The following is an 11,966-nucleotide window of genomic DNA, read 5'->3' as shown; positions in this document are numbered from 1 at the left end:
AATTAGCGATGTCTGAGATATCGGCGAAATCAGCATTAATATACGTAGGGCAGTGGTTCCCAACCTTTTTCCACCCACGTACCATTTCGAGGTTTTATGCCGTGCTCGCGTACCACCTACATAAGTTACGCGCACGGAAGGCGGTCGAAAAATTTTTCCACCTTGTTGAGATGCGAAGGCAGTGAAACAGAAAATAAAGTGCCCAACTGCCCAGTATATGATTTCTGTAGTGAATCAATTCGGAATTCTTGTTGTCGAATATATTAAAATGGAATTCGGTTATGTAAAAATCCCAATGCTTTACGACTAGCTCTCTTCCCGTAGGCCGTCATTGGTGGGATTGCCCCTACCCACGACGACGGCTCCAAAATACTCAAAATCAACCCCAAAATCACCCCATAGTGTAGTGGTTACGATAAGCGCCCAGCACGCAGGCGAATCGCGTTCGATTCCCGTCGGAGGTTTATCTGGGCTCCTCTTCCCCTGCCGTTCTTACGGCGACAAAAAAGCCCAGAAAAAGACCCGACGAAAGAAAGCACTCACAATGAATGGAAAAAGAACTAGTAGAAAGGGCCGCGGCTTCAAAGAGATCAACATCGAAAAAGAACTGTGACATCGGGCACTCTAGGCCGAGGTGGATGTTAGAGTAACGGATCGCTACTGATGCGTGTCGTTCTACATCCTCCTATCTGTTCATGACATCGCATTGTGTCTTATCGCATTGTACATTGTGTGTGACTTGTTCAGCTCAAAAATATAACCCAACCATGTTATGTTGTTATGTTACCTGAACTAATAACTCCTTTCGTCCGAACAAAATCGATACAGAATCTACTCGCGTACCACCTGGAATTCCTTCTATACCACAGGTTGGGTATAGATTACTAACCTACGTAGGTTGGGAACCACTAAATTATCACCGAAGTGCGGCTTCATGCCAGCATGGGTGAGAGAGAGAGAGAGAGAGATATGATTTTCTTTTTCGCCTGCACCATCGAGATGCTTTGACGACGGAGTTGCGATACGGCCCCGTTTTTTTTCTCCTCCATGTTATCCGTGATTGCTGAGCGCCTAGCGGGATAGCTGCGGATACCAATATTCGAGTCTTTGGTATGACCCGGCCGGGGATCGAATCCACGACATACCGCTCGAGAAGCCGGACGCATAACCATTACACTATCTCGCTCCGTTCTTCTGATACTCTTTAAATCCTTAATCCAATCCAATCGAAATTACATTATGGCATCCTTTGTTGGGGAGCTGCCAGTAAAACTGCACTCAAGCCACTGCAAAAACTACAGCATCTCCGAATCATAGCAACTACAGCAACTCCGAATCATAGCTAGGGCCCCAAAGGGGCCTGGCTGCCTATCCAACAAGTCGCTGCTGAAGAGATTCGGCGTCCTAAACATAGAAGATATGCGGAAACTAGAAATCGCCAAGTTTATGTATCAGTTCCACTGCGGTCGTTGCCCCGAATATTTCAATGACTTCTTTACCTCGGAATCAAAAGCGCACGTACAACACACGCGCGTCCACGTCGTCCAAATATTATATGATCGACCGAAAAGATCATCGCTCTATCAAATATGCCGGACCTGATGTGTGGAACAGTATCCCGCCGACCATCCGACAGTCGACGAGCATGTCCAAATTCAAGTCGAAATACAAGCAATTACTACTAAATAAATACAGTCCATCCTCAAGATTACCGGACCACGACTGATTCTTGTAGTTTTTTTTCTATACTATATTCTTTACTTTCATTCAGTGTGCTACTGTGCATGCCTCCTCTTTACATCGCCTAGGCCACGGTGTGTGTCATGCCATAGACTACTCCAAGTCGCTTCGACATCTTCCTGTCTTTTCATTGTAGCCTATCGCATTTTTGTGGTGTATTGAACTGATAAAATTGCTAATAAACCAATGATGATGATGATGAGGGCATAGCCTTTACAGTAACCCGTAGTCCTTTTATAAAGGCTACGGTAAAGAGATGTCACCATGTTGAGATAAGCTAAGCATGGATTTGGAAAAAGCGGAATTGAAGATTTGGATCGGATATGGGTGACTGGTTGTAAGGTATGATATTGGTCATCTTTAGAGCAATTTAAATCGTACTTGACTTGGACTTCTAGATGATATGAAAATGAAACTATTTCTGGATTTGTAATCCCTAGCACAACATGCCCCGTAACCCAATCAGGCGAAATCTAGCCCAGTCTTCAACTTCAACCCCCTGATAACCCTGCCAAACGAGTGGAACGACCAGTTGCAGTGAATAAGTACGACACACGCGCGTCCACCTATCATATGGTTGACAAAAAAGATTATCGCTCTATTGAATATGCCGGACCTGAAGTGTGGAACAGTATATCGCCGGCTATCCGACAGTTGTTGAGCATGTCCACATTCCAATCGAAATACAATCAATTTCTGCTGAATGAATACTAGTCATAGTCAGCCCTCACCATTTACCGGACCACGACCTGACATATCGATCTCGCCTTCCGTCACTTGCCACTTTATATCCTCTTCTTTACTTTCATTCAGTGTGCATGCCTCCTCTTCACATCGCCTAGACCCAGGTGGGTGTCTGATCTTAAGACAACTAGTCGTTTCGGCATCTTCCTACCGTTCATTGTATTGCAGTCTTGCGACGATTTGAAGTGATGAAATTTTATGAATAAACTTGAAACTGGTGTCCGATGCCGCAATTCTTTTTTGATGGAAATCTCTATTCCGCGGCTTTTTCTATTCCTTGTGAGCGCGTTCTTTCATCGAGTCGACGCGGAAGAAGCGGAGCCCAGACAAGCCTCGGATGCGGAATCGAACCCGTTCCGCCCGGGTAGCAGGCGCTTATCATCAGCACAACGCTAAGTATGAAATGCTAGTGATCATCTAGAAACCAGTCTAGTGTCATGAAGGATGCCACCCACCCACCTTTGAATGAAATAAATCCCCCAAAATACCATCATTCAGTTGTAATTGCATACATGAAACAATTATTCATAAGCTACGGGTATACTATACTGTGTACAATTGTATGCACACGCACAGCATGCACAACCACCCAAGTGCCAACATGATAAAACAGAAGACCGGTTAGACAAGGTTGATCAGTCAGTTACAAGAAATAACGAGGAAATCAGCATAAATGAAACCTAAATATTCCCGCACATAATCATTTCAGGCTGGGTATTTACAAACATAACTGAACCATTTGAAACGAGATCGAAATACTGAAAGCCTAGCAAAGTCTGGAAAAACTGAGTGCAGTAACTACAGTCCAATAATCAGGACATGTCATAGTCATATTCGGCAGAGCACACTTCTCCGACGCGTCATGTTCTGACGGTGAACACCATGGTCAGGAAATCTTCATATCCAACCTGGATCACCCCGCTTCTGTTGGTGTCTCTCGCACTGAACGACTTTGTGAGAGTCTGAAATTCGCAAAATGGAATTTAAAAAAAATGATCATTGCCATTTGTTGTCAAAATGTGATGAAAACTGAACAGAAAACCTGAAGCACGACGCAGCATTGGATGAAATCATCAAAGGCAATCGTCCCTCTACCCTGTCGGTCAAATTTTCGAACTAGGAGATTGTAAAACTGATCAGACAACCTGTAACCTGGAAAATGAAAATTCATATGGCATCATGATGGCCCCCGTATTTCACAAGAGCAATCGTTCAGATGTGATCAGTAACAAAGTACTTCTACTTTTTTGAGTACCTACTTGAGTACATTTGCTTACTTGCACTACTTATTCAAGTGATTGTATTTCAGACGGTACTTCCACCAACTGACTTTGGTCAATCAGTGGTGGGTTTGCAACTATTAACTTGGTGGAGAATGACTTGAAAGCAGCATCACTAGTATACCCATATGCATGGCAATCTGGATATTGAGTCCATGAAAATAACTGAACTTGAGCGAGTTTCTAGACTATGGACAAGCACAAATTCAATATCATGCAGTGAAGAGAAACCCAGCTAATTCAAGAGGCCATGAGCTGTGGTTTATAACTATTAGTGGATCACATCCATGGCCATTTTGAGGGACGCCACGGAGCTATTTGAAGAATTATGAAGTTGGTGACAAGTTTAGTTTTGTTTAGAACTGGTTTGCGAATGGCATATATGACAAAGGGAAATAGCAAGAAACCAACATAAAAGTAATGAAATATTTCAGGGTCATGTGATTTATGCTGCTCAGAAGCCTACTTTCTTGCCACTTTGTCACAAAGACAAAATTTAAACCTAGGTCAAAGAATATTTTCAAAATGGAGATCAGTTAACAAATGGACAAGAACCATTGCTATAGATAGAAATGCACACAGCCATGTGCAGCATTTCAATGCGTTCTGGATGAAAATTGCAAGAAATTGAAACTAACCAAACGATGTAAGGGCAGTCTTCAATTCGTTCTTGTCAATCGAACCGGAACGGTCACGGTCGTAGGACCTGAAAGTGTTCTGCCAATCCGTGACATATTTCCAAAGTCCGGCGAATTCCTGGAAATTAATCGACCCAGATCGGTCGGTGTCGAACATTCCTGAGAAACAAAAAACAGATCAGTACCAAAGCAGGTGTACTTTTTCATTAATCAATAGGTGCTTTTCCTGGTTGCACTACTTACTCAAATCTTACTCAAATGTTTCAAGACTACATCCACTTCTACTTAGGTATTTTGTAAAGTAGAAATTAATTTCGCATAAGTTTGCATCAGTTTTACTAGTAGAAGTGTGATTGCTAGGGCCATTTAAAGTCATATTTTTTTCTATGCATCAGTAAGTCGTGAAATCAATTTTTACGCAAAAACCACATCCCTATGAAGTACGGTATATTAAGAAAGTTATCAAGTCATCAAGTCATATTTTCCTGGTTATGTCATAAATCAGCTTTTCAAGTTATAAAGTCATATCTTTGTATACCTTAAATAAAAAGTACCACCACCACAGCTCATAGTTACTCGTTGGGGTAGCTGGTTGAATGCTGCTCAATATTACGCCGAGAGACTTCCACAAGTTGAAGAAATAGTCAATGCTCGGGAAGGTGAAGGAGTTGTAAAGAGCGTCAAAAATTCAGTCGACTAGTCAGTTAACAGAAATATGCCTCGACCACAACAATATTTCAAACTTAATACTCAAAATGGAAATCAAGGAGGCCGATGCTGATCTAAATGCCCTTGATGTCGGAAAAGAAAATTACATTGATTGGACAAAAGCGATGTGAGACAAGTTATGGAGCTATGAAGGCATAACATTTCTCCAGCGCTTTATGCAAAACTGCAGAAGTGTCAACCGACATCAGCGTCCGCCATAGGCGCCGAACGCTAATTTTCCTTAGGCATGCGAGTTCGATGACGTCACAAAGGAATGACGTCATGATCCGACGGAATTGATAATTAGGGAAAATATAGCATCAATTCATGAGGGTTAAGTGCCTGCATAAATGCCGATTATGCAATATCTGCGTGTTAACACACTTGCGCGTATGATAAGCTTGTCAACGAGTCTGGAAGTGCTGTCAATTAGCGAGTCCCTGATCGCTAGCGAACAATTAAATACGCCGCTTATCAACGCGTATTACGTAACCTCGGCGACGATTTGCGCAAGGCAAAATGTCAGAGTTGTTATGGAATCTGTTCTATAATGGCACCGATTTCAGGTTGTTAAAACCTTTCTCGTCTTTTACAACTCAAGCCTTGACAGTTGACACATATCTTCTGATGGTTATGTTTCGGTATTAGCGGGATTCACTTACGCATGCACGGCGCACTCACAATCGCACATGTCTGCGGACATTCGATGTCATTCAGGTCAGCGATGTCGCTCTTTAATTACAATCGCTAACCAACAAACACCTAACGGCATTGTCACCAAGCCATCGAAAGATTGGAGCTATAACGCATGCTAGGCTCGAGAGATGGGAGCCAACGCATGCTCGGCTCTAGACGCGATAGTTGGCCAGCGATGATATCTTTCGTACCAGGCCTGTTGCAGATGCGATTGTGTAGGCAAGCGATAATATCGTGTGCGCCAATGCAGATGCGAATGTGCAGGCAGTGATGGCACCGGGCCTACTGCTGATGTGATTGTTCATCATGCTCAAGCGAGTGAAACTAGGCTTGTAGGAGACGCGATAAAGCAGGCAAGCGACCCAAGCGATGATTGCCGAACGCACGGCAATCAATGACACAATTTCGCGATCATCTCAGCGGGAGATCGTGTCGCGTTACATTGTGCACAGACAAATCTCGTTAATTGGCAACGCGCTTGTAGCTAATTGGCAGCGCGCAACGGGTTACCTCGCTCACATAAGCGGTAGCAGGTAATGTCGTAAACGGAAATACATTGCGATTCGTTCTAAATAACACAATCGGGGATTATGCCGATTCACGCCAAACCGAATTCTAGGCATGCCGCATGCCTAAAAAAATGTCTAGGTATGCCTGGCATGCCTTGCATGCCCAGGTTCGGCGCCTATGGCGTCCGCACAGAGCTCCTTTTCCTTACTTCAGTCATTTTTGTGTCGAAATCGTAACTTCAAAGACTCCACCATTCCACACTACATGAAACCGTACTACAACAGTGGTTTAGTTCCGTGAGTGACGTTGTTTGCATGTAAAAATACAGGATTTTCACATAAAGTCATATTTTCAAAAAAATAAAGTCATATTATTGATTTTTTAAGGTCATAGAAAAATGGCCCTAGTGATTACTCACTTTGTGTAAATTGTGGCTGGATGTATCATTCAATCCTATTAGACAGCCACATCCAAAAGACTGCTAAAAGTATTTCATGCCTTGACCAAGTCTATTTTCCGAAACTACGTATTTGACTAATTTTAACAGCTTTCATTATCTACTTGAAGTAGTTTTGGCATACCTTGGAAGTCGCTATTTATAATTGTAATAAAATTAAAATGTTATTTCCACTTCTGTTTGAATAGTAATGCAGATTACTTTTACCATTTCTGACCATGCTACAGAAAAACAAGACGGCCTACATTCACAACAAGCGGCTTCCAAACCGTAACTAGCTCGCTGATTTCTGATAAGACAACTTTCACTTTTGATTTCAGTTTCAATTTAAAAAAACACGCCAACCTTGTTTGTGGCAACAAATGGAGTTCGTGTACCCTTGTTTGTGGCAACAAATGGAGTTCGTGTACCAACTAAAAATAGTACGTTGAGCTTGAGCGATCTCTTCGGCTCGATTATTTGAAATTTCATGATGGTGATATCACACAGGCGCCGATTTTTATTTTTGGATGGGGCGGCAGGCGTGTAGCCAGGGGGTGTCGAAACCCCCCCTGTTGAATCGCAAAACCCCGACCTTTTGAAATGACCATTCTGATGCTAATATTCAGTTGCAATTCAACAAGTTATCGCATAATGTAACGCGACACGATCTCCGGCTGAGATGATTGCAAAATTAGGTCATTGATGACATTGATTGCCGAGTGCTAAGCATTCATCCCTGGACTGAGCAGTAACACGGGGCGACAGTTCTGGAACCCGAAAGACAGGCAAGAATGATGCTTAGAAACGCTCGCGGCCAATCAGTAATTATTCCTTACCGTTTTTACTTAGTATTGAGTAGCTTGCATCGCGACGATTGGTTGCAAATCAAATAATCGATTTTGACTGCATTGCTGCATTTCCCGATTAAAGTTCGCAAAGCATAATTGGATTAATATTATGGGCACTGGAATAAATTCCAACTAGCAGGCACACACAATAAAACACTGTTCAACTTTGTGCTTCGAGTATATTTATCACAAAATGGTTCTCAAAATATTTTCAACGTTGCCCTCATCAATGCCAATAATGCACTTTAATTTGTAGAAGGTGAACGTGTATTTGGTCGTCAAATCTCGATAAGAAATGGTGTTTATCAGAGCACGCGATGAAATCTACGTTTCTAACGATGAGGTCAAATTTGTACATCTAATAAGGATCGTTAGTTTGCTGAACTCAGCATCAGTACGCTGTGCGAAATACATAGTAGGCCTAGTGATCAGGGCCTACGATACTCGTAGGCACTGTAGTGATCAATTTTATCGGACTGTACAATCGGCCGGCAAGGTTGCACTTATTACGAAATTGCAGACATGCCGCAAACCCCCAATAATTACAATTACAGGGTGCGCTAGTCATCTAGGGCTGTTCAAAAAACTTTTTTCCTGAATCTTGCTGATTAGGTGATTAAATCGTTAGCTTGCCTTGAAAAACGACGCACACCAAATTTGAATTCATTCGAAACAGCAATCGCGGATTTCTTACAGTTAGAAAATTTTGAATTTACTAACAAATGAACCACTTCATATCTTCTCAAAGATATAATGACTGTAAATGTCTAATTGTCAGCATCATCATATATGGCAATTCCCTCAATTGTTTTATAACTTTACGAATTTCGATTGCATGATAAAATCTAGGTTTTAACGAAGAAACATCACCGCAGAAATGAGGAGGAAGCGGTGTGAATGGAATTATAAATGTTCATTTTACAACCATGCAATATGAAAACAAGGTTATCCTACCAATCATAAGCCGGACAGTCTCGGGGTTGAAAGGCTGCCATGTTCCATTCGAAAGAGCTTCCTGTAATTCTTTGGTCGAAATCTGCCCGCTCCGGTCCCGATCGACTCGTTGAAAAATACCCCACAGATCCACCCCCGGAACCTGCTGGTGGGGTGGGGGCTGGCCATATCCCCCGGGTGCTTGATAGCCTACATTTGGATTATATCCTTGTTGTTGTTGTTGATAGGGATTTTGATTGTAATTATAAGCCATGTTTTAAAGGTATAAAGTTTACAGATTCTGAAGAACATCACAGTCGATTCACATTAAACTTGAAATTCACACATGCTAGCTTTCAGCTACTGAGAATTCACACACAAGAAAGCAAATAAATGGTAATACAAGAAGAAAATACTCGAACAATTAAATTTAATTTACTCTGGTAATGAATCTGCACTGCCAATATACAATAGATTATTATTACCGGCCCATTGACATGAGCATGCGCCACTTGAGTACGTGGGTTACGGTTGGGATAAGGGATAATTTTGTGTTTAGGGCTAGTTTGATGGTTGTAAAGTAAGTGTCGCATGCTCAACTGTCCTTTTCGGTGTGTGGCATGCTCAAATTACGTGCAACCAATATGACTACCATATTAGATACCATATGATAAAGATATGACTCTGGTCACATTTGCTGTACATTTGCTCAATCCGAAAATGACCTTCGTGTCAATGAATTGGCTCGCTTTTTCGATACTTTTGCTGCAAAAAGTGCGATAGGCCTATATAGCCCAGGGGTCATTGCAAGTGAAGCCATCAACCGCTGTTACCAATAGTACAATACTATAAGAATATTATGAGTTAGGAATACATTACGGTACACACAAATAACAATTTTAATCTGCTATTCTGTTCAAGAATACAATGTCGACACAAGGTGTACTAATTTGAAAATGGAAAATCTCATAGCATATTGCAACATTAGCGAGCCAAAGCCTCTAAAAAATCCAAGTCTTCCTTCCACTGATTTTATAGTACGATAACAATCAGAAAATCCTTCATGGCGTGAGCTAACCGGCAGGAAGCCTTTTCCTCTGTCCATATCGTCAATTATTGTTCTAGTGCCTTGCACGTGAAGACGAAACAGAACCGTCTCAACCGGATAGAGCAAAATATCAGTTACAAGACTGGCGAAAAATGTAGACAAGAACTCATGGTATTGCGATTCAATACAGGCAGTGCGCTTCATGTACAAAGCATCTAGGGATCTGTCTTTAGTTACAGCGACGCCTGGAACGGATCCAACGTCCGTACCCGTGGGTGAGAATGGGTGGGCAGATTTGAGGAGAAGATCGTGCTTTCGTTTTTCATTATATCTGAACACGGTCAAGATTAGAATTTCGAGTAAGTTTGACAGGAGATATTTAGCGAGGAAATAAAGCACAGTGGGTATTAATAAATTGCGAAATGGTAACAGTCTGTGGCTTTGTATGCCAGCGTAGCCGGCGAGTCTGTAAAGTCCTTCGAAAATAAATCCAAAAATGCCACGAGGCTCGCTTGCTGCTTCACTCTCCACACTTTCGACAAGGTGAGAAGAATAAAACGGCATAACAACCGCGGCAGACAACGCTTTCAAAACTACATGTCCGAGTAGCTTTTTCACCTTGGAATGCCTGTTCACGTCGATAGCAAGATTCTCGTTGAATTCACTCATAGAAGATTCCACGCCAAACGTCATCGCATTGATCATAAGATGGCTGCCTACTCCTTTCCATAAACACGTGATCCCTTGAGATCTTTGTAAGCGAATCGCTACATCAATTATGGATACCGGGGTGAGATGGTATCTCCGGCCCATACAGCTGACTTGACATCGTCTTCGAAGCACCAAGCACGGATACACGATAAACGCATCGGTTACTGAAGAGGTTAAATTATATCCGAAAGTTATCAGCCGGCGCGAATGTTCTGAAGAAACTCGGTAAAACGGCTTTGACGGATCGGATGAGGGTAATTTGTTTAAGTCCGCATTTGGAGATGGTCCGTCAGGTACGATAGGATTTGTTTGAGATGACAAAACCGAACACGATACGGAGCGTTGAACTTTCATGGCACTAATCAAAATGCAAGCATTGCGTTAAATGATTGGTGTTGCTTGAACAAGCCTAAGATGTTAATCTGTGATAAAAAAAAATGTCATGAGATTGGAATATCAGTAAACCATAACTAGGTGACCACCACAGCATTACTAGCAATAGTACAGTCGGGTACAGGACCCTCCAATTAAATCTACCGTAGTAATTGCAACAGTGCAGTGCTCAATTACATTCAACATTTTAATCCAAGGCAGAAAATCATTATGGTATGTTCTGGATGACAGTTAATTGATCTTGATAAGCATGATTACTGATTAGACATGTAATTATTGCCATAAACTAACATATCACACGATCATTGTCCTTCTATACTTGCACATCACGACATCAGTATTATAAATATTACCAGTTGTATTACCGTACGTTGTACGACGTACATTAGGGTATACGGGTCATCATCTTTTTCACCATCAATTGTTTTTTGACAGCTGGCCCATTCTTGACCATCCATAGCATGACTTTAAGATACCCAACGAGAAAGTGATCATTATCTGCATAGTTCTGCTTAGCAAATTGATACGGCACTGTGACGTTGTACCAGAACTAAAACTGAATAACAGCAAGCTGCGTATCCTACCAACTGATCCCATCGCGGGATAAGTGATAAATATAAATTATTGTGAGCGATATTCCCCATGTACCTTAACGTCTTTTATCAGCGGCGGCTCCCGATACCTCTCAACTGTTACGCCTTCGCGAATCGCGATCACTGAGCTACGCGATGCCCAACCAAGCCCCCAAGCCTGCATCTTGGTATTTTATCACTAGGTGATGCTCTAACCCCGGGGTCAGTTATAAATATAAACACGGCAACCACTTAAATCTGCTGGCCGGTTTCAAATATGAAATTGTTTTCGCATACCTGTCTTCAAAAAAATTTGCGACATCGAAAAGTTATCGCACCTCACGTACTATACGTTCGTTGTGCAATGTGAGACGAGAAGTCAGGGTTGTAATGACTCGACGCTAGTCCGACTCGAGTCACGATTTTCTGATGACTCGAGCCATTTTTTCAAAATACGGTAATATGACTCGACTCGAGTCAACCTGTGCATTGACTCGACTTGGACCAGAGTCATTTCGCATGACTCGAGACTCAGACAGCCAAGACCGACATTTCATTGTAATTTCGAAGAACAGTAAAGTAAATAGTTAAGTAATCACACTATCGGGACTTCGTCTATTGGTAGTGATACATGAAAATGCGATCAGAAACTGCCAACAGTGCGGAAAATTAGTATATTATAATTGCGATCCATTCGATATCACCA

General features: G+C 42.0%; 3 protein-coding genes across 3 annotated transcripts in view; 1 reads left to right on the top strand and 2 right to left on the bottom strand.

Moving 5' to 3' along the window:
* Nucleotides 1-2,969: 2,969 nt before the first annotated feature.
* On the bottom strand, nt 2,970-8,811 carry LOC145457730 (programmed cell death protein 6-like). Its single transcript, XM_080336007.1, has 4 exons — nt 8,558-8,811; nt 4,403-4,561; nt 3,527-3,636; nt 2,970-3,446 (listed from the first exon to the last, which is right to left on the bottom strand). The coding sequence occupies exons 1-4, from the start codon at nt 8,808-8,810 to the stop codon at nt 3,345-3,347; spliced, it is 624 nt and encodes a 207-aa protein (XP_080192133.1). The 5' UTR covers nt 8,811; the 3' UTR covers nt 2,970-3,344.
* A 24-nt stretch (nt 8,812-8,835) lies between these two features.
* Nucleotides 8,836-11,405, bottom strand: LOC145457711 (mitochondrial outer membrane protein SLC25A46-like). Its single transcript, XM_080335985.1, has one exon. It carries the CDS (start codon nt 10,647-10,649, stop codon nt 9,453-9,455), a length of 1,197 nt encoding a protein of 398 aa, XP_080192111.1. The 5' UTR covers nt 10,650-11,405; the 3' UTR covers nt 8,836-9,452.
* Nucleotides 11,050-11,966, top strand: part of LOC145457681 (WD repeat-containing protein 3-like) — a 108,294-nt gene continuing 107,377 nt past the window's right edge. Inside the window, exon 1 of the mRNA XM_080335940.1 lies at nt 11,050-11,054. The gene's annotated coding sequence lies outside the window, so the exon portion shown is untranslated. The remainder of the gene's footprint in view (nt 11,055-11,966) is intronic.

The sequence above is a fragment of the Botryllus schlosseri genome, chromosome 15, assembly GCF_051294905.1.
Source record: "Botryllus schlosseri isolate E-star chromosome 15, Bs_hap1, whole genome shotgun sequence".
In the NCBI taxonomy this organism is placed as follows: Eukaryota; Metazoa; Chordata; class Ascidiacea; order Stolidobranchia; family Styelidae; genus Botryllus; species Botryllus schlosseri.
The sequence above is the reverse complement of the archived record's forward strand: the minus strand, read 5'-3'. Positions and strand labels throughout refer to the sequence as shown.